Source organism: Balaenoptera musculus, chromosome 1 (genome assembly GCF_009873245.2).
Source record: "Balaenoptera musculus isolate JJ_BM4_2016_0621 chromosome 1, mBalMus1.pri.v3, whole genome shotgun sequence".
Lineage (NCBI taxonomy): Eukaryota > Metazoa > Chordata > Mammalia > Artiodactyla > Balaenopteridae > Balaenoptera > Balaenoptera musculus.
Window position 1 is genome coordinate 106531939 of NC_045785.1, and position 23109 is coordinate 106555047.

The 23109-nt window shown below is 38.2% G+C and overlaps 1 protein-coding gene across 1 annotated transcript in view; it reads left to right on the forward strand.

Moving 5' to 3' along the window:
- Positions 1–22265, forward strand: part of LOC118901841 (flavin-containing monooxygenase 5-like) — a 34246-nt gene extending 11981 nt beyond the window's left edge. Inside the window, 6 exon segments of the mRNA XM_036865551.1 lie at positions 11045–11233; positions 13183–13345; positions 14390–14456; positions 14458–14530; positions 18470–18666; positions 22095–22265. Of these exon segments, the coding sequence (XP_036721446.1) occupies positions 11045–11233; positions 13183–13345; positions 14390–14456; positions 14458–14530; positions 18470–18666; positions 22095–22179 (774 nt within the window). The 3' untranslated portion in view covers positions 22180–22265.
- The last annotated feature ends 844 nt before the right edge of the window (positions 22266–23109 follow it).

Sequence of the window (23109 nt, forward strand, 5' to 3'; positions counted from 1 at the left end):
CCTCCCTTGGTGTCCATACATTTGTTCTCTACACCTGTGTCTCTATTTCTGCTCTGCAAACCGGTTCATCTGTACCATTTTTCTAGATTCCACATATATGTGTTAACATACGATATTTGTTTTTCTCTTTCTGACTTACTTCACTCTGTATGACAGTCTCTAGATCCATCCATGTCTCTACAGAAGACCCAATTCTTTCCTTTTTATGGCTAATAGTCCATTGTATATATGTACCACATCTTCTTTATCCATTCGTCTGTCGATGGGCATTTAGGTTGCTTCCATGACCTGGCTATTGTAAATAGTTCTGCAATAAACATTGGGGTGCATGTGTCTTTTTGAATTATGGTTTTCTCTGGGTATACGCCCAGTAGTGGGATTGCTGGGTCATATGGTAACTCTATTTTTAGTTTTTTAGGAACCTCCGTACTGTTCTCCGTTGTGGCTGTATCAATTTACATTCCCACCAGCAGTGCAAGAGGGTTCCCTTTTCTCCACACCCTCTCCAGCATTTGTTGTTTGTAGATTTTCTGATGACGCCCATTCTAATGGGAGTGAGGTGATAGCTTATTGTAGTTTTGATTTGCATTTCTCTAATAATTCATGATGTTGAGCATCTTTTCATGGGCCTCTTGGCCATCTGTATGTCTTCTTTGGAGAAATGTCTATTTAGGTCTTCTGCCCATTTTTTGATTGGGTTGTTTGTTTTTTTAATATTGAGCTGCATGACTTGTTTATATATTTTGGAGATTAATCCCTTGTTCGCTGATTTGTTTGCAAATATTTTCTCCCATTCTGAGGGTTGGTTTTTCATCTTGTCTGTAGTTTCCTTTGCTTTGCAAAAGCTTTTAAGTTTCATTAGGTCCCATTTTTCATTTTTGTTTTTATTTCCATTACTCTAGGAGGTGGATCAAAAAAGATCTTGCTGTGATTTATGTCAAAGAGTGTTCTTCCTATGTTTTCCTCTAAGAGTTTTAGAGTGTCCAGTCTTACATTTAGGTCTCCAGTACATTTTGAGGTTATTTTTCTGTATGGTGTTAGGGAGTGTTCTAATTTCAATCTTTTACATGTAGCAGTCGAGTTTTCCCAGCACTGCTTACTGAAGAGACTGTCTTTTCTCCATTGTATATCCTTGCCTCCTTTGTCATAGATTAGTTGACCATAGGTTCATGGGCTTATCTCTGGGCTTTCTATCTTGTTCCATTGATCTATATTTCTGTTTTTGTGCCAGTACCATATTGATTAGATTACTGTAGCTTTATAGTAGAGTCTGAAGTCAGGGAGTCTGATTCCTCCGGCTCCGTTTTTTTCCCTGAAGACTGCTTTGGCTATTTGGGGTCTTCTGTGTCTCCATACAAATTTTAAGATTTTTTTGTTCTAGTTCTGTAAAAAATGCCATTGGTAATTTGATACGGATTGCACTGAATCTGTAGATTGCTTTGGGTGGTATAGTCATTTTCACAATATTGATTCTTCCAATCCAAGAATACGATATATCTCTCCACCTGTTTGTACCATCTTTAATTTCTTTCATCAGTGTCTAACAGTTTTCTGCATACAGGTCTTTTGTCTCCCTAGGTAGGTTTATTCCTAGGTATTTTATTCTTTTTGTTGCAGTGGTAAATGGGAGTGTTTCCTTAATTTCTCTTTCAGATTTTTCATCATTAGTGTATAGGAATGCAAGAGATTTCTGTGCATTAATTTTGTATCCTGTAACTTTACCAAATTCATTGATGAGCTCTAGTAGGTTTCTGGTGGCATCTTTAGGATTCTCTATGTATAGTATTATGTCATCTGCAAACAGTCACAGTTTTACTTCTTCTTTTCCAATTTGTATTCTTTTTATTTCTTTTTCTTCTCTGATTATCATGGCTAGGACTTCCAAAACTATGATGAATAATAGTGGCAAGAGTGGACATCCTTGTCTTGTTCCTGATCTTAGAGGAAATGCTTTCAGTTTTTCACCATTGAGAATGATGTTTCCTGTGGGTTTGTTGCATATGGCCTTTATTATGTTGAGGTAGGTTCCCTCTATGCCCACTTTCTGGAGTTTTTATCATAAATGGGTGTTGAATTCTGCCAAAAGCTTTTTCTGCATCTATTGAGATGATCATATGGTTTTTATTCTTCAATTTGTTAATATGGTGTATCACATTGATTGATTTGCGTATATTGAAGAATCTTTTCATCCCTGGGATAAATCCCACTTGATCATGGTGTATGATCCTTTTACTGTGTTGTTGGATTCTGTTTGCTAGTATTTTGTTGAGGATTTTTGCACCTATATTCATCAGTGATATTGGTCTGTAATTTTCTTTTCTTGCAGTATCTTTGTCTGGTTTTGGTATCGGGGTGATGGTGGCCTCATAGAATGAGTTTGGAAGTGTTCCTTCGTCTGCAATTTTTTGGAAGAGTTTGAGAAGGATGGGTATTAGCTCTTCTCTAAATATTTGATAGAATTCACCTGTGAAGCCATCTGGTCCTGGACTTTTGTTTGTTGGAAGGTTTTTAATCACAGTTTTAATTTCATTACTTGTGATTGGTCTGTTCATATTTTCTATTTCTTCCTGGTTCAGTCTTGGAAGGTTATACCTTTCTAAGAATTCGTCCATTTCTTCCACGTTGTCCATTTTATTATCATAGAGTTGCCTGTAGTAGTCTCTTAGGATGCTTTGTATTTCTGTGGTGTCTGTTTTAACTTCTCTTTTTTCGTTTCTAATTTTATTGATTTCAGTCCTCTCCCTCTTTTTCTTGATGAGTCTGGTTAAAGGTTTATCAGTTTTGTTTATCTTCTCAGAGAACCAGCTTTTAGTTTTATTGATCTTTGCTATTGTTTTCTTTGTTTCTGTTTCATTTATTTCTGCTCTGATGTTTATGATTTCATTCCTTGTACTAACTTTGGGTTTTGTTTGTTCTTCTTTCTCTAATTCCTTTAGGTGTAAGGTTAGATTGTATATTTGAGATTTTTCTTGTTTCTTGAGGTAGGCTTGTATTGCTATAACTTCCCTCTTAGAACTGCTTTTGTTGCATCCCACAGGTTTTGGATTGTCGTGTTTTCGTTGTAATTTGTCTCTAGGTATTTTTTGATTTCCTCTTTGATTTCTTCAGTGATCTCTTGGTTATTTAGTAATGTTTTGTTTACCCTCCATGTGTTTGTGTTTTTTACGTTTTTTTCCCTGTAATTGATTTCTAATCTTATAATGTTGTGGTCAGAAAAGATGATTGATATGATTTCAATTTTCTTAAATTTACTGAGGCTTGATTTGTGACCCAAGATGTGATCTACCATGGAGAATGTTCCATGTGCACTTGAGAAGAAAGTGTAATCTGCTGCTTTTGGATGGAATGTCCTATAAATATCAATTAAATCTATCTGGTCTATTGTGTCATTTAAACCTTGTATTTCCTCATTAATTTTCTGTTTGCATGATCTGTCCATCAGTGTAGGTGAGGTGTTAAAGTCCCCCACTGTTACTGTGTTACTGTCGATTTCCTCTTTTATAACTGTTAGCAGTTGCCTTATGTGTTGAGGTGCTCCTATGTTGAGTGAATATATATTTTAAATTGTTATAATTTCTTCTTGGATTGATTCCTTGATCATTATGTAGTGTCCTTCCTTGTCTCTTGTAACATTCTTTATTTCAAAGTCTATTTTATCTGATATGAGTATTGCTACTCCAGCTGTCTTTTGATTTCCATTTACATGGAACATCTCTTTCCATCCCTTCACTTTCAGTATGTATGTGTCCCTAGGTCTGAAGTGGGTCTTTTGTAGACAGCATATATATGGGTCTTGTTTTTGTATCCATTCAGTGAGCCTGTGTCTTTTGGTTGGAGCATTTAATCCATTCACGTTTAAGGTAATTATCGATATGTATGTTCCTATTACCATGTTCTTAATTGTTATGGGTTTGTTTTTGTAGGTCCTTTTCTTCTCTTGTGGTTCCCACTTAGAGAAGTTCCTTTAGCATTTGTTGTAGAGCTGGTTTGGTGGTGCTGAATTCTCTTAGCTTTTGCTTGTCTGTAAAGCTTTTGCTGTCTCCGTCGAATCTGAATGAGATCCTCACCAGGTAGAGTAATCTTGGTTGTAGGTTCTTCCCTTTCATCACTTTAAATATATCATGCCACTCCCTTCTGGCTTGTAGAGTTTCTGCTGAGAAATCAGCTAACCTTATGGGAGTTCCCTTGTATGTTATTTGTTGTTCTTCCCTTGTTGCTTTTAATAATTTTTCTTTGTCTCTAATTTTTGGCAATTTGATTACTATGTGTCTTGGCATGTTTCTCCTTGGGTTTATCCTGCCTGGGACTCTCTGACCTTCCTGAACTTGGTTGGCTATTTCCTTTCCCATGTTAGGGAAGTTTTCAACTATAATCTCTTCAAACATTTTCTCGGGTCCTTTCTCTCTCTCTTCTCCTTCTGGAACCCCTACAATGCGAATGTTGTTGTGTTTAATGATTTCCTAGAGGTCTCTTAGGCTGTCTTCTTTTCTTTTCATTGTTTTTTCTTTATTCTGTTCCATGTCCGTGAATTCCACCATTCTGTCTTCCAGGTCACTTATCCGTTCCTCTGCCTCAGTTTTTCTGCTATTGATTCCTTCTAGTGTATTTTTCATTTCAGTTATTGTATTGTTCATCTCTGTTTGTTTGTTCTTTAATTCTTCTAGGTGTTTGTTAAACATTTCTTGCATCTTCTAGATCTTTGCCTCCATTCTTTTTCCGAGGTCCTGGATCATCTTCACTATCATTATTCCCAATTCCTTTTCTGGAAGCTTGCCTATCTCCACTTCATTTAGTTGTTTTTCTGGGGTTTTATCTTGTTCCTTCAGCTGGTACATAGCCCTCCGCCTTTTCATTTTGTCTATCTTTCTGTGAATGTGGTTTTTTTTCCACAGGCTGCAGGACTGTAGTTCTTCTTGTTTCTGCTGTCTGCCCTCTGGTGGATGAGGCTATCTAAGAGGCTTGTGCAAGTTTCCTGATGGGAGGGACTGGCGGTGGATAGAGCTGGGTGTTGCTCTGGTGGGCAGAGCTCAGTAAAACTTTAATCTGCTTGTCTGCTGATGGGTGGGGCTGGGTTCCCTCCCTGTTGGTTGTTTGGCCTGAGACAACCCAATACTGGAGCCTACCCGGCTCTTTGGTGGGGACTCTGGGAGGGCTCACGCCAAGGAGTACTTCCCAGAACTTCTGCTGCCAGTGTCCTTGTCCACATGGTGAGCCACAGCCACTCCCCCGCCTCTGTAGGAGACCCTCCACACTAGCAGGTAGGTCTGGTTCAGTCTCCTACGGGGTCACTGCTTCTTCCCCTGGATCCCATTGCACACACTACTTGTGTGTGCCCTCCAAGAATGGAGTCTCTGTTTCCCCCAGTACTGTCGAAGTCCTGCAATCAAATTCTGCTAGCCTTCAAAGTTTGATTCTCTAGGAATTCCTCCTCCCATTGCTGTATCCCCAGGTTGGGAAGCCTGACGTGGGGCTCAGAACCTTCACTGCAGTGGGTGGACTTCTGTGGTATAAGTGTTCTCCAGTTTGTGAGTCACCTACCCAGCAGTTGTGGGATTTGATTTTATTGTGATTGCACCCCTCCTACCGTCTCATTGTGGCTTCTCCTTTGTCTTTGGATGTGGGGTATCTTTTTTGGTGAGTTCCAGTGTCTTCCTGTCGATGATTGTTCAGCAGTTAGTTGTGATTCCGGTGCTCTCGCAAGAGGGAGTGAGCGCATGTCCTTCTACTCCACCATCTTGAACCAGGAGTGAGCGCATATCCTTCTACTCCACCATCTTGAACCAATCTCCCAGATATTATTAACATCTTACATTAGCATGATACCTTTGTCCTAATTAATGAATCAATATTGATGTATTATTGTTAATTGAAGTCCATGCTTTATTCAGATTTACTTAGGTTTTTTCCTAATGGCCTTTTCCTGTTCCAGGTGTTCCCGTCCAGGACAACACATTACATGTAGTTGTCATGTCTCCTTAGGCTCCTCTTGGCTGTGACAATTTCTCAGACTTTCCTTGTTTTTGATGACCCTGACAGTTTTGAGGATTACTGGTTAGGTATTTTATAGAATGTCCCTCAACTGGGATTTGTCTGACGTTTTCATCATGGTTAGACTGGGGTTATGAATTTTGGAGAGGAAGACCCTAGAGGCAAAGTGCTATTCTCATCACATCATATCTATGGTACATGCTATCAAACTGATCACATTGATTGATGTTAACCTTGACGACCTAGCAAACAGGGTTTACCACTGTAAAGTTGCTCTTTTTTTTCTCCCTTATCATACTATACTCTTTGGAAGAAAGTTACTATGCACAGTCCACACTTCAGGACAAAGCTGGCTATTCTAGACCTTTTTTCTTTCCACATAAATTTTAGAATCAGTTTGTCAATATCTACAAAATAGCTAGCTAGGATGTTGGTTGGGATTGTGTTGAATCTACAGATCAAGCTGGGAAAACTGACATCTTAACAATACTGAGTCTTCCAATCTATGAGCACAGCATATCTTTCCATTTATTTATATCTTTGTTTTTCTTCTTCTCTGTTTTATGGTATCTGCATATAAGTCTCATACATATTTTGTTAGATTTTTCCTAAGCACTTAATTGGGGGGTGTTATTATAAATGGTACTGTATTTCAAAGTCCAATTTTTCATTTCTGGTATATAGGAAAGTAAGTGACTTTTGTATATTAACCTTGTATCCTGCAACACTGCTATAATTGCTTATTAGTTTCAGGAATTTTTTTTTTAATTCTTTGGGATTTTCTCTACCTAGACAGTCATATCATCTGTGAATAAAAATCATTTTATTTATTCCTTCCCAGGCTGTATTCTTTTATTTCCATTTCTTATCTTATTACATTAGTTAGGATTTCTAGTACAGTGTTGAATAGAAGTGGTACGAGAGGCTGTCCTTAACTTGTTCTCAATTTTATGGGGAAATTGTCCACTTTCTCGCTATTAAGTACACTGTTAGCTGCAGGTATTTTGTAGATGTTCTTTATCAAATTGAAGATATTTCCCTCTATTCCTAGTTTGCTGAAGTTTTTTATCATGAAGGTGTTATATAAACAACATTTCTCCAAAAATAAAGAAAAAATCCTACCTCCTTAATAAATCAATTTGTTTTTCCTATTTTCAAGTTTTATTGATTTCAAATAAATAAAATATACTCGTATAACAGGGGAGAGATTATACAGTGTGTAATTATATAAACATGGTTAGACATAGGTATACAATTGCCCCAGGCACACATAATATTATATATTTGGTGATTAGAATGTGACCTTAATTTTGTAATATTACTTTTTCCACTTAAAGTTATATCATAGGCCATTTTCACTATTCCTACACAGATTTCAAAATCATAGTTTTAAGTGTCTCCAAATTCAATCTCTTTAATTCACTCATTAATTCATTTCAAAGCATTTATTAACCATTCACTATACATCAGGTACTATGTTGATGATAGGGATACAAAAAAATAAAACCCATTACTACTTTCGGGTACCTCACAATCATAGAAACAAATTCAGAACATTGTGTGTTCTAAGTTGCCTTGATAGCAATATGAGCAGAAAGTTTTTGCAGCTTGGAGGTTCAATGGGGCATTTAATTCTGTGGAGAGAACAAGAAATACTTCACCAAAGAAGTGACATTTGATGTGACTCTTGAATGATAGATAGGAATTTTCCAAATGAAGATGCAGTACTGTAGTGTTACAAAAGTTTAAAGTTGTGAAAGAGTCTGGAAAGTTTCAACAACAATTTAATGACTCAGAAGCTTGAAATTAATTGAGGAGAGCACTAAGTGAAGATACAAAGGTGGATTGGGATAGATTGTGAAATATGCTGAATTTCAAAATAAGAAATTTGGTTTTCCAAATGGAATGAGTCGAAGCCATTAAGTAGTGGGGTGAAAAGATCAGCTTTGAATTTAGCAGGATACTTAAGGAGTGGCATGGAAGACAAATTCCGCATCATATTGAGATACCATAACTTGCCTATTGGGGGAAGGCATTTTACAATAAGTGGTTTCTAATTCATTGCTATTTTAAATAATACAAAATGAATATCTTTATGCATTTGTTTTTATATTATTTTTCAGTTTTCCTTACAACAAATTCTTGTGAATAAGATAAAAACATCTCATTTAACTGTTTTTGAAATGAATTTTTATGTATTTCATTAGTCTGTTATGCATTTTGTGAAATTTACTTCCTTTTTCTATATGTACCTTTCTCAATATAATTCAACATACATCTATTAAATATCTACTAAGTGCTATTTACAATTTTATATGCTGTGGGGAAGATCATGAATACAAGTCAAGGGGCTTACAATCTAGTTGGGAAGATAAAGAATAGACTCTAAGACATTATGGAGGTCTTTGAATCCTAAGCTGAAAAATAGAAGCTAGAGAAAATTGGGCAGTATCCAAAATTTTAATTAGGGCAGAGATACAACCATACCCTAGAAAGAACACTTTGGTTGAAATAGATAGGTAGATTAGAAAAGACTCGTATAAACATTATTAGTAGCAAAAGGGAACGAGATCTTGAAGTATGGGGCAGAGAAATTGGAATGATCTATTCAGGATTCTGAAATTGAAAAATTCTTCTCTAAAAATGGAAGGAAAATCATCTCTAATGTGGGCAAAACCAATAAACACTCTCCTTTGTGGCCATTTAATGTTCAGTAACATCCAAATATCTTTTTCTGGAATAAAAAGAGAAGAGGGGGTCCAAATTGGTTAAGGTAATTTTCCATAATCAAAACAATTTTTAAAACTTCTAATAGAGTTGAAAAGTCATCGTTTGTGATATCTCAGTGACAGACTAATATAACAATCTGGGTAGATATGGTGTTATTTTATGTGATCACTACAACACCCCCATGAGGTAGTTATTAGAAGTTTTTGAGGAAGCAAAGAAGATAATCTTGATGGGGAAAGAACAGTGAACTGGGGTTTAATGTCAGCTAGAGCAATGCTTCTCAGCTTTCAGATGCATCTGAATCACTTGAGGATTTTGCTAAAAGGCAGGTTCCGATTCAGTAGGTCTGGGATGGGGCCTGAGATTCTGCATTTCTACCAATCTCCCAAGTGATGCCGCTGCTGCTAGTCCACAGATCCTACTTCAGGTAGCACAGATCTGGAGCAGTGGTTCTCAAATTACAGTGTATTTTGTTGGGCATTAAATGGTTCTGAGACCAATGCCAATGTGTGTGTGTGTGCGTGGGCAGGGGGTGGTCTCCAGATACCAGCAAACAATTCTCAAACACTAGTAGGATGTTCAAGAAGCCAACTCAGTTCTCATGCTTACCTACCCAGATATAACATCAGATTCCACAAATTGAGGGCTCAGTCCTACAGGACTGCCCCCTCGAACCCACTTCAGACACCAGTCATAAGCCCAGGTTATTACCTGGGCTTCTGACCAACCAGCTACAGATTGGAGGTTCCAACGACCCCCTCCTTGGATTTGGACTTCAGATGCCATTCTCAAGCCACGTTGTTACCTATGCTTCTAACCAACTGACTACAAATCAGAAATTCCCACAACCCCTTCCTTGGGTTTGATTAGTTTGTTAAAGCAGCTCACAGAACACAGGAAACCCATTTACTCACTAGATTACCGGTTTGTGAATATAACGTAGGAACAACCAAATGGAAGAGATGCACAGGGGAAAGCACGCTGAGCTTCCATGCCCTCTCCAGGCACACCGCTCTTCCCTGATCTCTTCAGTTCACCATGCCGGGAGCTCCCTGAACCCCACTCTTTTGGGTTTTTATGGAGGATTTATGAAATAGGCATGACTGATTAAATCATTGGGCATTGGCTATTGATTCAACTTCCAGCCCCTGTCGCCTCCCCAGAGGTCAAGGGATAGGCAACTGAAAGTTACAACCCTCTAATCACAGTGCTTGCTCCACTGGTAACCAGCCCCTATCCTTAGTTGCTTTCTAAAAGTCAGCATATTAACATAACAAAGGGCACATTTTATCACTCTCAACAGTTAGGAAATTAGGAAAGTATTAGGAGCTCTGAGCCAGGAACTGTGGAGAAAGACCAAATATATATGAGAAATATATTTTGACCATCTGGATAACCAAATATATATTTCTTATAAATCACAATATTGCAGGCATTTAACTTATTTCATTTTTATGTTATAAATAATGCTATCATTAACATCCTTTAACATAAATCTTTGTCTACAATGCTGAATCTTTCTTTAAAAGGCTAAGTTGCAAGGGTTTCATATTCTTGCCACATTGCTGTCCAGAAAACATTGTACTAAGATCTCATTTCACCTCATTTTTGCTAACACTGAGTAATTGTCTTTTAATTTAGTAAAAACGAGGTAAAATAAGAACACACAGTGGACAGAATGTAAGTTAGTATAGTGTTTCCTGGAGAACAATGTGGCAAGTGTATGAAACTCTTGAAACTTCCCAAGGCTTTGAAATATATATACTATTTAAAAGACTATTACTCAGATGGGCAGTTCTCACTTGGAGTCTTATGTCATGGCAATCAGGTGACAGCTGAGACGACGTGTGCTATGACCTCTCTGCTCACATATCTAGAACATCAGCTGGGATAACTAGAACTTCTGGGGACTGGCTGCACATCTCTCTGTCCCAAACATGCTCTTCATGTGGCTAGCTCGGGCTTCCTCACAGGATGGTGGTCTCAGGGTAGCTGGACTTCTTACGCGGCTGCTGACTTCCACCAGAGCAAGCTTTCTAAGAGACCCAGACAGAAGTTGCAAGACTACCTATCACTTAGTCTTGGAAGCCATTCAGTGTCATTCCAACTGCATGCTGTTGGTCAAAAGCAAGCCATGAAGACAGCTTAGATTCAAGGGGAAGAGACTGCACGAGGGCACAAATACTGGGAGATGTGAAGGGTTGTGGGGAGGGGACTTTTCTTTAATTGGCATTTCTTTCAGAAAACATTTTCAAATGTTTGTTGGCTGTTTATAAACCATGACCTTAATTCTCATGTTGCTATGAATGCTTTTTATTTACTGCAGGAAGAACCTGAAGAAGAAAGGGCCAATATTTACAAGTCACTGATCATCAACACTTCTAAGGAGATGATGTGCTTCAGTGACTATCCCATCCCAGATCACTATCCTAACTTCATGCACAACTCCCAGGTCCTGGAGTATTTCAGGATGTATGCCAATGAATTTGACCTTCTACAATACATTCGATTTAAGGTAGGGAATTTCATGGGTATCTCTGTGTTCTGAGTTGTTCGTCAAGTAAATGAATAACCGGTCTCATTTACCGGTGTTTAGATTGGTTTGATATGCTCATGTATCTATCCTATCCAGACTCCACTCTGTCTTCTCTGTGTCTGAAAATATTCATGGAAAGGTCCCTCTTCTATGTATTTTGACTGCAGATCCGGGAAGCCACCTTCATTTCATTGCCTTCATTCTATATCATTTGATTACAATAAAACAATGAGGGGAACTGACAGGTATGGGAACTTTAAAACCTTCTGGTTCCACAACTTGTTCCACAACTTGCTGCTTAGCCCTTTCATACTTTCTGAAATACTTTCCAGTGCATTATTTATGTGATCACAACAACCCAGTGAAGTAGGTATTGAAAAGTTATGAGGAAGCAAATAAGTTAACTCTGGCATACAGGGAGGAACATGGAATTGGGAAGCAAAAACTTGAGTTCTAGTCTATGCTCTACCACTAATCAACTTGTGACTTCAGACAAGTAAGTTCCTCAATGCCGATGTGTCTTAAGTTTATCTGTAAAACAAGATGATTGTACTAGATCACTTCATTGGTTCCTTCCTGCTGTAAAGTCTTCCGTGATATTCCTATCATTCTAAACCATGCCCATAAAAGAATCAATACTTCTGACAGTTGGCAAAAAGCCCAGATCTTCTACCTTCTTATCATTCTACTAAATCATGCCTTTTTCTGTTTAATGACAAAATTAAAATGGCAATATCCAGTGACGACTTCCAAAGTCAGTCATTTACAGCCTAGTGGTCCTTCTCTTCACTTGTTTAAACACTTATTGAACAGGTTTGTTACCATACTAAGCACTGAAGACACAAAAACAAAAAAATTAGTGATTTCACAGTCTAGTTAAGGAGATAGAAAAATGAAATTTAATTGCAAACATAATTATTAAAAATAAAGAGTTACAGAGTGATAAATGCCACTGAAATCTATTCATTGCAGCTCAGAGGAGGGACACTTAACCCATCAGGGCATGAGGCATCAGGCACCAGGGAAATTTTCTTAGAGGAGATAATACCAAGCTAATATTGAAGGGTGAGTATCTCCAAATGGAGAAAGAATAAAAGGATGATCCAGGCAGAAGCACCAGCTTGTGTAAAAATAAGAACATGATAGAGAGGAACTATAAATAGTATAGGAAGGCTCGGGTATACAAGAGGGGTATCTCTATTAGTCAACCAAGACATTATGTTCATAAACCCGAGAAGCACATAGGAACACATTCTTAATGTTTCCTTAACCTGGGTAGAGTAACCCATATTTATGATTATTTTTTAAAGCTAAAAATTGTGCCACTGACTATCCCATCTCACACCTTCTTTCTTTATAGTTACTTGTAAAATGGGCATTTATGGGAGTCAAAGAGAGGTTCATTTACATAAAATATGAGCCACTAAGATGTTTTTCTACTCTATTAGGAAAGGGAGCCCTCTAGCTCAGTCACAAGTTTAAGGCCAGACAGTGAGAACAGGACTTGAGGTAAGAAGGCATCAGAGAGTCTCAGGATGTCTGGGGATATGGGGAGGAATAGGCATTTAGTGCATGGAGTATCTCAGAAGCACAAGAGAAGCCCAAACTTTATTCAAGTATCACATTGCCTTAAGGTATGGTCCAAGAGAACTAGTAATCTGCACTTTTCTAGAAGCAGAGGAGAGTGCAACATTAGTCTGCCAACTCTGTTTTATTTAGCTTGCCTCATGGAAGTTTTCTCACTCTGACCACAGCCCGAAACAAAAAAGTTCTGATTTGTGGAGTATGAAAATCAAATATCCCTGCATGAGGCCTATTATGTGGTATCAGCCCTTTGTTTACCCTCTGCAAGGAGAGTCCTGTCAGGGAAGGTGTCCACTATATAGGCTGTGGTTATAGTCTCCTGTGGCTACCCCTTTTCTTTTCAGACCACCGTGTGCTGTGTGAAGAAGCAGCCTGATTTCTCCACTTCAGGCCAATGGGAGGTGCTCACGGAATCTGAAGGGAAAAAGGAGGTGAATGTCTTCGATGGAGTTATGGTTTGCACTGGCCATCACACCAATGCTCACTTACCCTTGGAAAGCTTCCCTGGTAAGTAGCCTACAAGGAAGGAAGACACTTGAACTATGCCTGTGACCTGATCCCTAAAGAATGGGAGGATTGTGGTCTGAGTGATTCCTACCTTGGGATGAAATAAGGCTTATCCTAATTCTGCATATTCTCCTGAAAGATGATGTGGTAACTTGTATTAATGCTATTTAGGAGGTAGAGATAACAGTAATTTGGGGGACTAGAGGAAAATTAGAAGGCTCTATATTTAGTTTCACAATGATTTTAGTTTTCCTAAGGATAATAAGAGTTGATCTGCATTAGGTTGAATGAAGGCTTTTTTAGCAATTGAAGTAACAAACAGAAATATTGAGTTTCTAAGGAAGAAAATAAAGAAAGCTTAAAGAAAGAGTTTAATTACAGTCTTTGGCCTGGATTTTCATTTTGAGGGGAAAAAACCACTCTATGCATACTCTAGAGTATATAAAAACATATATACTCTCATTGGAATGGAAGTAGGTATTTAGAGAAGATGAAAAGAGGGGGTGGGGGATGGGCAAAATAGGTGAAGAGGATTAAGAGATACAAGCTACCAGTTATAAAATAAATCAGTCACAGGGTTGTAATATACAGCACAAGGAATATAGTCAAAACACTGTAATATTGTAATAACTTTGTATATTGCATAATCTATAAAAATATCAAGTTCCTATGTTGTACATCTGAAACTGCTATAATATTATAAGTCAACTACACTTCAATTAAAAAAAATAGAGAGGATGAAAAGACAAAAGAGAATGGAGATTTTCTGAAGCAGTTTGGACTTGTGAGTCCACAGGTCCAAAATACTAACAGATCCTGAATTAAGCAGACTACTTATGATAAGGGAATCACAAGGTTCCACTCTGAGGCTATGGGAAAAGAAAACAGGCAAAAATATTCAGAAAGGCAAGAGTGCACCTGAGTAAAAGGAGAACATACAGAGAATATATGCATAAACTCTACACACTGCAAAAAAAAATGAATGATTTAACAAATGATATCAGATAAACCATCACCCAGTAATTATTTTCCCTTCTCCTGCAGGAATTGAGAAGTTCAAAGGACAACACTTTCACAGTCGAGATTATAAGAATCCAGAGAGTTTCACTGGAAAGAGTCATTATAATTGGCACTGGGAATTCTGGAAGCGATCTGGCTGTGGAAATTAGCCACACAGCCAAGCAGGTTTGAATTAGTAAATTATTTACTTTGCTTCACCAAGGAAGCTGCAGGTGGACCCAGCAGAGTGTATGGATACCTGCACACAGCCCATCAGTGCCAATGGCAAATGCAGGGCTTGGTTTCACTGCCTCAGTTGGCAACATTATGATTGATGATGTGATGGAGCCAAGGTTACAAGTTAGATTCCCATCATTCATTTGGCCTCACACTAAGGAATTTGGTCATGACCACAGACTGTGCTCATAATCTCACTCAGCTGTCTCTTCAGATTGTGCCTCTGGCTTTTAAGAAGACCAGGTGATTGCTGGGAGAGCTTGTTAGAATGCAGTGTTCGGAGTGTGGATCACCTGTTGGCCAGCAGAAGTCCCATGCTCTTATCTGAAGGAAAGTGTACTCAGTCATTGAAAGCTTTTCACTCATCGGATGGTGGGGGAATACTCTTCTTCACTCTTCTTTACTCCCCAAATGGAAAAAAGGAGCAATCTAACCCTTCTAAAGACAACAATCTCACTACAGGGCATATACCCTGAGAAAAACATAGTTCAAAAAGAGTCATGTACCACAATGTTCATTGCAGCACTATTTACAATAGCCAGGACATGGAAGCAACCTAGGTGTCTATCGACAGATGAATGGATAAAGAAGATGTGGCACATATATACAATGGAATATTTCTCACCATAAAGAGAAATGAAATTGAGTCATTTGTAGTGAGGCGGATGGACTTAGATTCTGTCATACAGAGTGAAGTAAGTCAGAAAGAGAAAAACAAATACCATATGCTAACTCATATATATGGAATCTAAAAAAAAAAAATGGTACTGATGAACCTAGTTGCAGGGCAGGAATAAAGATTTAGACATAGAGGATGTTGAGGACACAGGGTGGGAGGGGGAAGCTGGGGCGAAGTGAGAGTAGCATCGACATATATACACTACCGAATGTAAAATAGTTAGCTAGTGGGAAGCAGCAGCATAGCACAGGGAGATCAACTCAGTGCTTTGTGATGACCTAGAGGGGTGGGATAGGGAGGATGGGAGGGAGGCTCAAGAGGGAGGAGATATGGGGACATACGTATGCATATGGCTGATTCACTTTGGTGTACAACAGAAACTAACACAGTATCGTGAAGCAATTATACTCCAATAAAGATCTATTAAAAAAAAAAAAGAAAAAAGAGAAGACATACCTGCTGCTGCTGTGTGTTTTCACCACCAGTAATGTCTCCCACCACGGAATGGACACGTCCTCCTGCAGAAATGTACAATCCAGTGAGCTACAGAGGTACACCTGGTTGAATGTAACCTTGAAAGAACTGACTAGTTTAGTAAAAGAAATCTACCCAGGAGCTAGAAAGGGTACATAGATCAATTCTGTGATTGTTTTATGGTACTTAAAACATTCAGCTATCAACTAAGAAGACTGGCAGTACCATGTCTAGGAGAAAGAGGACTGATGATTCTGTAACCCTGCAGTCTCACGAGTTCCCTGTAGGAGATCACTTTGACATAACAATCACCCCTCTAAATGGGGCACTGCCTCCTTCTGGCTACATGAGACCCTATCAAATTTTATTTACAGTTTCTTGGGAAAATAAGAAGCAATGCTTAATCTTCTTTAGTTTATATTTTTATGGATATATGTTATTAATATGTTTCCAAAATTGTATGAAGTTCCTAGAAATTTGTCAATGTCTTTGGTGTCCATGATATGTCTTGTTATAATGTAATTAGTCATAATTCCAGTTATTATCTTAAAATGTTATGTCACTGAAACAATCAAATTTCCTAGTCAGTTACATTAAAGTGAACTCTCATCAGGTCTTTAGAACTAAAAAAAAAAAAAAAAAAAAAGACAACATGGATAACAGTATGAAAAGCAACCACTGTATTGTAGCACATACAAGCAGCTCTCCCCAGCCTTTGCATACAATTAGGTAACACAGAATAACATTCACTCTAAAGCAGTTTCTATGTCCTTGCGGTTTTTGAGTTGTTTGTTTTGTTTTTTGTATGATAGATTTTGAACTGGGAAGAAAGTATCTTCATTATAAATTCCTAGAAAAAGACATTATTGGTACATTTTGCTATTCATGTCTTTATTGAATCATAATTTTGCTGGCAATAGGTAAATGCCTGGTTGTTCTTCAGTAACTTTAATTAAGCTGTGCTTCTCCACAAATTGTTTTTAAATTATTTTTAAAAATAGAAGTTTAATGCCACAACTTTGTTAAATGAACTTTACCCACAAACTCCATTCAGTAACACTTCCTCTCGGTCTATCCCCATTGATCACCACAAAACTGATTTAATATATTACTCCACAAATTAATTCAACAAGCATTTATTAGGAAATAGGTATATAAACAATAAAGGGTATGGGTGCTATGATAAAAGAATGTACAAGGTATGTGGTGGGGACCGAAGGCATGAGCTTTCTTTAATACCATTGCTTGTTAAATGGTCAGTTATAGAGGAGCTGGGCCTTACAAGCACTGAGCAATTGTAAACTGCCAAAGAACAAGGCAGCAAGAGTGGGTGGAAGTAAGGTGGTTGTGTCTGAGAGAGCTTTCTGACGTATGTATTATTGTCACTGTTTTATACATAGAGAACTTTTTAATTAAAGCTCTGAGCATTTACATTACTCATAACCTATATTTTAAAAGTTATATAGAGTACACAAAAACCCACTGATTCCTAAGACCACGCAGGCTCTTTCAACGGTGACACGTAAAAGTGTCAATTAAAAGCTTAATTATGGTAGAGTTTAAGGTCACCATCAGTAAGAATATATGTATGAAGTACATGATTATCCCTCTATAGACAGGTCACCTTTTAACATGAAGTGTTAGACAAAACACCATAAAACAATGCACTTATATAGCTTACAACCGTGGAAACTATCTCCAGAGAGTTTTATAATATAGAGAAAGTGATGCTTCTGCCAGGTAGTTGAATACCAAACTTTTATCAGCTCTGAATGTGGACTTTAGCCAGCAGATAACAGAAAGACAGGCCAGCTTCCTGTGGTTCTACTTGCAATCTTCAGTTTTTCACTTAAATAACCGATGAAATATTACTTAAGCACAGGCTTTGGAGTCAGTCAGACTTAGGTCGGAAATTCAGCTCTACCACTTAGTAGCTACATGACCTCAGGCAAGTTATTCATCCTCTCCATGCTTCTCATCCATAAAAAGGACATAACAGTACCTACCTCAAGAGGTTGTTGTATTGATTAAATAAAAATATAAATAAAGGACCTAGTACAGTGACTTACAGTTTACAATTCTCAATAAAAGGAAGTGATGCTGATGATAGGCTGGGGACTAAAGAGTGCATATGTTCTACCTCCCACCTTGGAGAAAACACATTTGGAAAGATAAAAGATAAGAATATATAATGTTAAATATCAATATAAATAAGTTTTTTTGTAATAATGTAAACAATGTCAAAGGCAAAATAAAGACTGAAGGTTTTGGATTAAATGATGTCCAGTTGCTTTCAGCTTCACTGTTCCACGATTTTAAATGAGTTGGACAGGTGACAAGTGCTAGAGAAGTTCAGAAAATGGAGAGAAAATTATCAGCCAGAACAGTCAGTGGTATCTTCATGGAGGAGGGAGACTTGATCTGGATCTTAAAAATGAATAGGCTTTGGAGAATGAAGGGGATAGGGGGCTTTTCAGGGAGGCATAATGACATTAAACAGAAATGCGCTGGTAGTTCAGAGCAAGACATAGTCTTGGTCAGTGACTACACCAGTTTAATTGTAAGCTTAGTGTTTGAGAAGAAAACGGCAGGAAATTTAAAAATATATATATTGCCAGGGAATAAAAAGCCAGACTAATGAGTCTGAACTTCATCTTGAAGAAACTGGGTTCCCATTCCTTCAGAGAAATGAGTCAGAGAATGGCAAAAACAAACATTTTTTTCCCATGCCTCAGGTTTTCCTCAGCACCAGAAGAGGGGCTTGGATCTTCAATCGTGTCGGAAACTATGGATATCCTTTTGATGTGTTGTTGACTTCTCGATTTCAATATTTTATGAAGATTTGTGGTCAATCATTAGCAAATATATTTTTGGAAAAAAAGATGAATCAAAGGTTTGATCATGAAATGTTTGGCCTGAAGCCTAAACACAGGTATGTTCCCAGGCTGGGAGGTGGGCAGTAACAGCCAAGGCAAAGAATAAGGACTGTTCACATAGGCTAATAGTAGGGTTACCTCTATGTTTACATTAAGCAAGTCCACAGAATCTGAGATTAGATTTCTACCTTTCCCCAAGGTACCAGTTCTTTTTACATGATGCCCAATAGCAACAACAAAATGGTAGTAGCAGGCAATGCATCATTCATTCATTCATCCAACAAACAACTGAGCATCTGTTATGAGCCAAGCATTACACTGGCATGAGAATACTGAGACTAAAGACCTAATAGTAATAGTAATACTAATAATAACACCGTACTTTCTTGAGGACTTAATATAAGACAAGCACGGTGCTAAATGTTACACGCATTATCTCATTTAATCCTCACAACAGCCCTATAGGTTGGTACTATTTTGATCTCCATTTTGCAGATATAAAAATTGACACTTAGAGAACCTAATTTGTCCAAGATCACACAAGTAATAAATGACAGACTGGAGAAATGGATATTTCCTTTAATACTCTAACAAGAAGACAGACAATAGAATATGATAAAGAAATGCATGGAGTCCTATGAGAGTATGAAGGATAGGAGTCCTCACACAGCCTACAAGGTAGATTGTGATAGCATTTCCAGAGGCTGATTTTAAATGCTGTTTTCCCTTTCAACTTCTTTTTATTTTATTTTTATTAAATTATGTATTTATTTATTTATTTATTTATGGCTGTGTTGGGTCTTCATTGCTGCGCGTGGGCTTTCTCTAGCTGCGGTGAGCGGGGGCTACTTTTCGTTTCGGTGCGCGGGCTTCTCATTGCAGTGGCTTCTTGTTGCAGAGCACAGGTGTAGGCGCGCAGGCTTTGGTAGTTGCAGCACGTGGGCTCAGTAGTTGTGGCTAGAGGGCTCCAGAGTGCAGGCTCAGTAGCTGTGGCACACGGGCTTTGTTGCTCTGCGGCATGTGGGATCTTCCCGGGCTCGAACCCATGTCCCCGTGTCCCTGTGCCACCAGGGATGTCCAATGTTTAGATTTACTTCCTATAAAATAGTGAGTGCAATAAGCACCCATATACCCTTCACTTAGATTCACCTATTATTAACAGTTTACTATATTTGCTTTCTCTCTCTCCCTCTCTCTGGAGACAGATAGATCCATACATATATAGCATCCATATATATATATATGTATTCATACATTTTGTTTTCTGAACGATTCGAGAGTAAGTTGCAGTCAATAAGACACTTTACCCTACATTCTTTAGCATATATTGCCTAAGAAAAAGGGCATTCTTTACATAAACATAATATAATTATCACACTTAGTAAATTTAACATTGATAAAAATACCATTATCTAATATACTGCATATTCAAATTTCCCAAATTGTTTCAATAATACTTGTAGCTTTTCTTTATTTTTGGCCATGCCGTGTGGCTCAAAGTGTGGAGTCCTAACCACTGGACTGCCACGGAATTCCCTGTAGCTTTTTTATTTTTACATCCAGGATTCTGTCAGGTATTACACCATTGCATTTAGTTGTCATACCTCTTTAATCTCTCAATCTGAAATAATTCTCTATTTTTTTGACATGGATTTTTGTTTATTTAAGAATTGAAGCCATTTATTTTGCAGAAAGTCTCTAAATTTGGACTTTCATAGTTGTTCTTCCTCTATTAGATTTAGGTTAAACAGTTTTGGTGCGAATACTCATATGTTATGTTGGGCCTTCTTGGTGGATCACACCAGGAGCCATATGATAGCAGTTTACTGCATATTAATGATGTAGAATTTGATCACTTGGATTAGGTGTTATCTACTAGGTTTCTTTATTGTAAAGATATTTTTTCCTTTGAAATTAATCAGTGGGGTGATATTTTGAGACTGTGTCTGCCAACAACCTTTCAGGCATTTATTTCACCCAATTATGGAAACTGTAGCGTCCATAACTTTGGTGATCACAAAATAAATTGAGGCTTTATGGAATAATAAGAGATAGTCAAACAAACAGGGTAAGGAAGTAGCATTCTAATTATAAATACAAGGTCTTGGAATAGCAAAAAATACATTATGCTCTGAGACCTGCACATAGTTTGGTTTGGCTGGACTATAGGCGAAGATGGAAGAGTGACTGAGTACATCTCCTGGTTCACTGGGCAGATACATGAAAATGATTGTATGCTCTGCTAAATAAAAAGTTTAGAATGAAGACAGCCCAGAGCCATTGAAAGATTTTAAGCAAGTGAGTGACATAATAATAAATATATTTTGGAACAATCACTCCAAAAATGATGTAGAAGATAGATTGAAAGGGGATGGAGCAGGAGGCCCTAAAAGACAGCTGTAATGGCCCAGGTGAAACAGAATAAGTAAAACTGTTCTGGGGATGTTAAGAGGAGAAAGGGTGGCCTTGGTGACCAGATGTAAGACTCACAGTTTTGTGGCTTGGGCAATAATGTGGATGGTGGTACTGTTATTGAAAAGGAGTAAGTTTGGAGAGAAAGATGAAATGATGAGGTTGGAATGAGAACAGAATCTGTACCTAAAGGTTTGCATCAAAGAATTACTAAATGCAGCAAACAAGTAATACTCTTTCAACATATCTTGTTCCTAACAAGAGGCCAGCTCTGTCTGAACATGATGGGCTGAGGATTCTCAGTCTGTTAACACAGGATCCAAGGATTCACACTGCTTTTAGAAAGGTCCAAGATTCTGCACCTTATCCTATGCTATTTCTAGGAAATACTACTTACCATGCCCAGAGGAGCTCAAGAGAGTTCATAAGAAACCATTTTGATATAAATCCTAAAATCCTAGGCTGTGTGACCTTGGGTAAGCCACTTAACTTCTTTAGGCCTCAGTTTCCTCATCTATAAAATCTGGATAATGACAGTTGTCCTGCTTCCTTCGTTGGGTTTGTGTGAAACTCAAATAAGTTAATGTATGTACAATCAATTTATAACTGTAAGTCACTATACACATGTAATTTGTTATACCGTTTGGAAAATGATGGTTCAAGCCTAGTTCTTGGGCCTTTGAAGCGGAAAAGAGACTCAACAGAATGCTGGTAGTCCAGTTCTGCAGATTTCTTGACATATGGATAGAAGCTACTAGACTGTGGCCTTATCATATCACTGAGAGCATTATTAGTCCTTGAGAAACCATGCATGTACTCTTCAAACAAAACAATCCTTCCCTCACTTCTCCAGCACCTTCTCTTTCAATGCCATCCAGGGTCCAACTTTTACTCTGAGATCCTTATCTTTATCAAGCTGGTATACATTAGACCTTTCCCAAATTTCATGAATAAAGGGAGACTATTGGCATATTGATTAACCACCTCAATCAAAGTAGAATTTTACTTACATGGTAACGATCTCTCTCTCTCATGATCTCTCTCGTTTTTCCTTGTTTATCATCTTTCACAGAGCTCTGAGTCAGCAACCAACCATAAATGATGATCTGCCAAACTGCATAATTTCTGGCTTGGTGAAGGTGAAAACAAATGTGTAGGAATTCACAGAGACAGCGGCCATATTTGAGGATGGCTCCAGGGAAGATGACATTGATGCTGTTATCTTTGCTACAGGCGATAGCTTTGCCTTTCCGTTTTTTTTTTTGTTTGTTTGTTTTTTGTTTTGGTTGCGTTGGGTTTCTGTTGCTGCGCAAGGGCTTTCTCTAGTTGCGAAGAGTGGGAGCTACTCTTCGTTGTGGTGCATGGGCTTCTCATTGCGGTGGCTCCTCTTGTTGTGGAGCACGGGCTCTAGGCGTCTGGGCTTCAGTAGTTGTGGCTCTTGGGCTCTAGAGCGCAGGCTCAGTAGCTGTGGTGCACGGGGTTAGTGTCTCTGCGGCATGTGGGATCTTCCCGGACCAGGGATTGAACTCGTGTCCCCTGCACTGGCAGGCAGATTCTTAACTGCTGCGCCACCAGGGAAGTCCTGCCTTTCCTTTTCCTGAAGATTCTGTCAAAGTAATCAAAAACAAGATATCCCTGTATAAAAAGGTCTTCCCTCCTAACCTAGAAAAGCCAACTCTTGCAATCATAGGCTTGATCCAGCCCTTGGGTGCCATTATGCCCGTTTCAGAGCTCCACAGACACTGGGTCACTCAAGTATTTAAAGGTAAGTGACCATGTAAGATGACTATCTAATTTCTTAGTGGTGTGTTTAATTATGTTTATGTTCTTGCTCATAAATAGCTGAGACAGTATGTATGATTGTAACAGTGCCTAGCACAAAATTAGTGCTCAATAATTAATTTTTGAGGGAATATAAAGTAGTAATTTATAACCACGGATATATAGCAGAATCTACTAGGAAGTTTTCCCAGAATGGGCATGCTTTGCCTGATGCTGTTTATTTAATAAGTCTCGGGTGGGGCAGACATAAGAGCCCCACATTTGAGAAAATGTTCCCCAGGTGATTCCAATGTGCACTCCAGTTT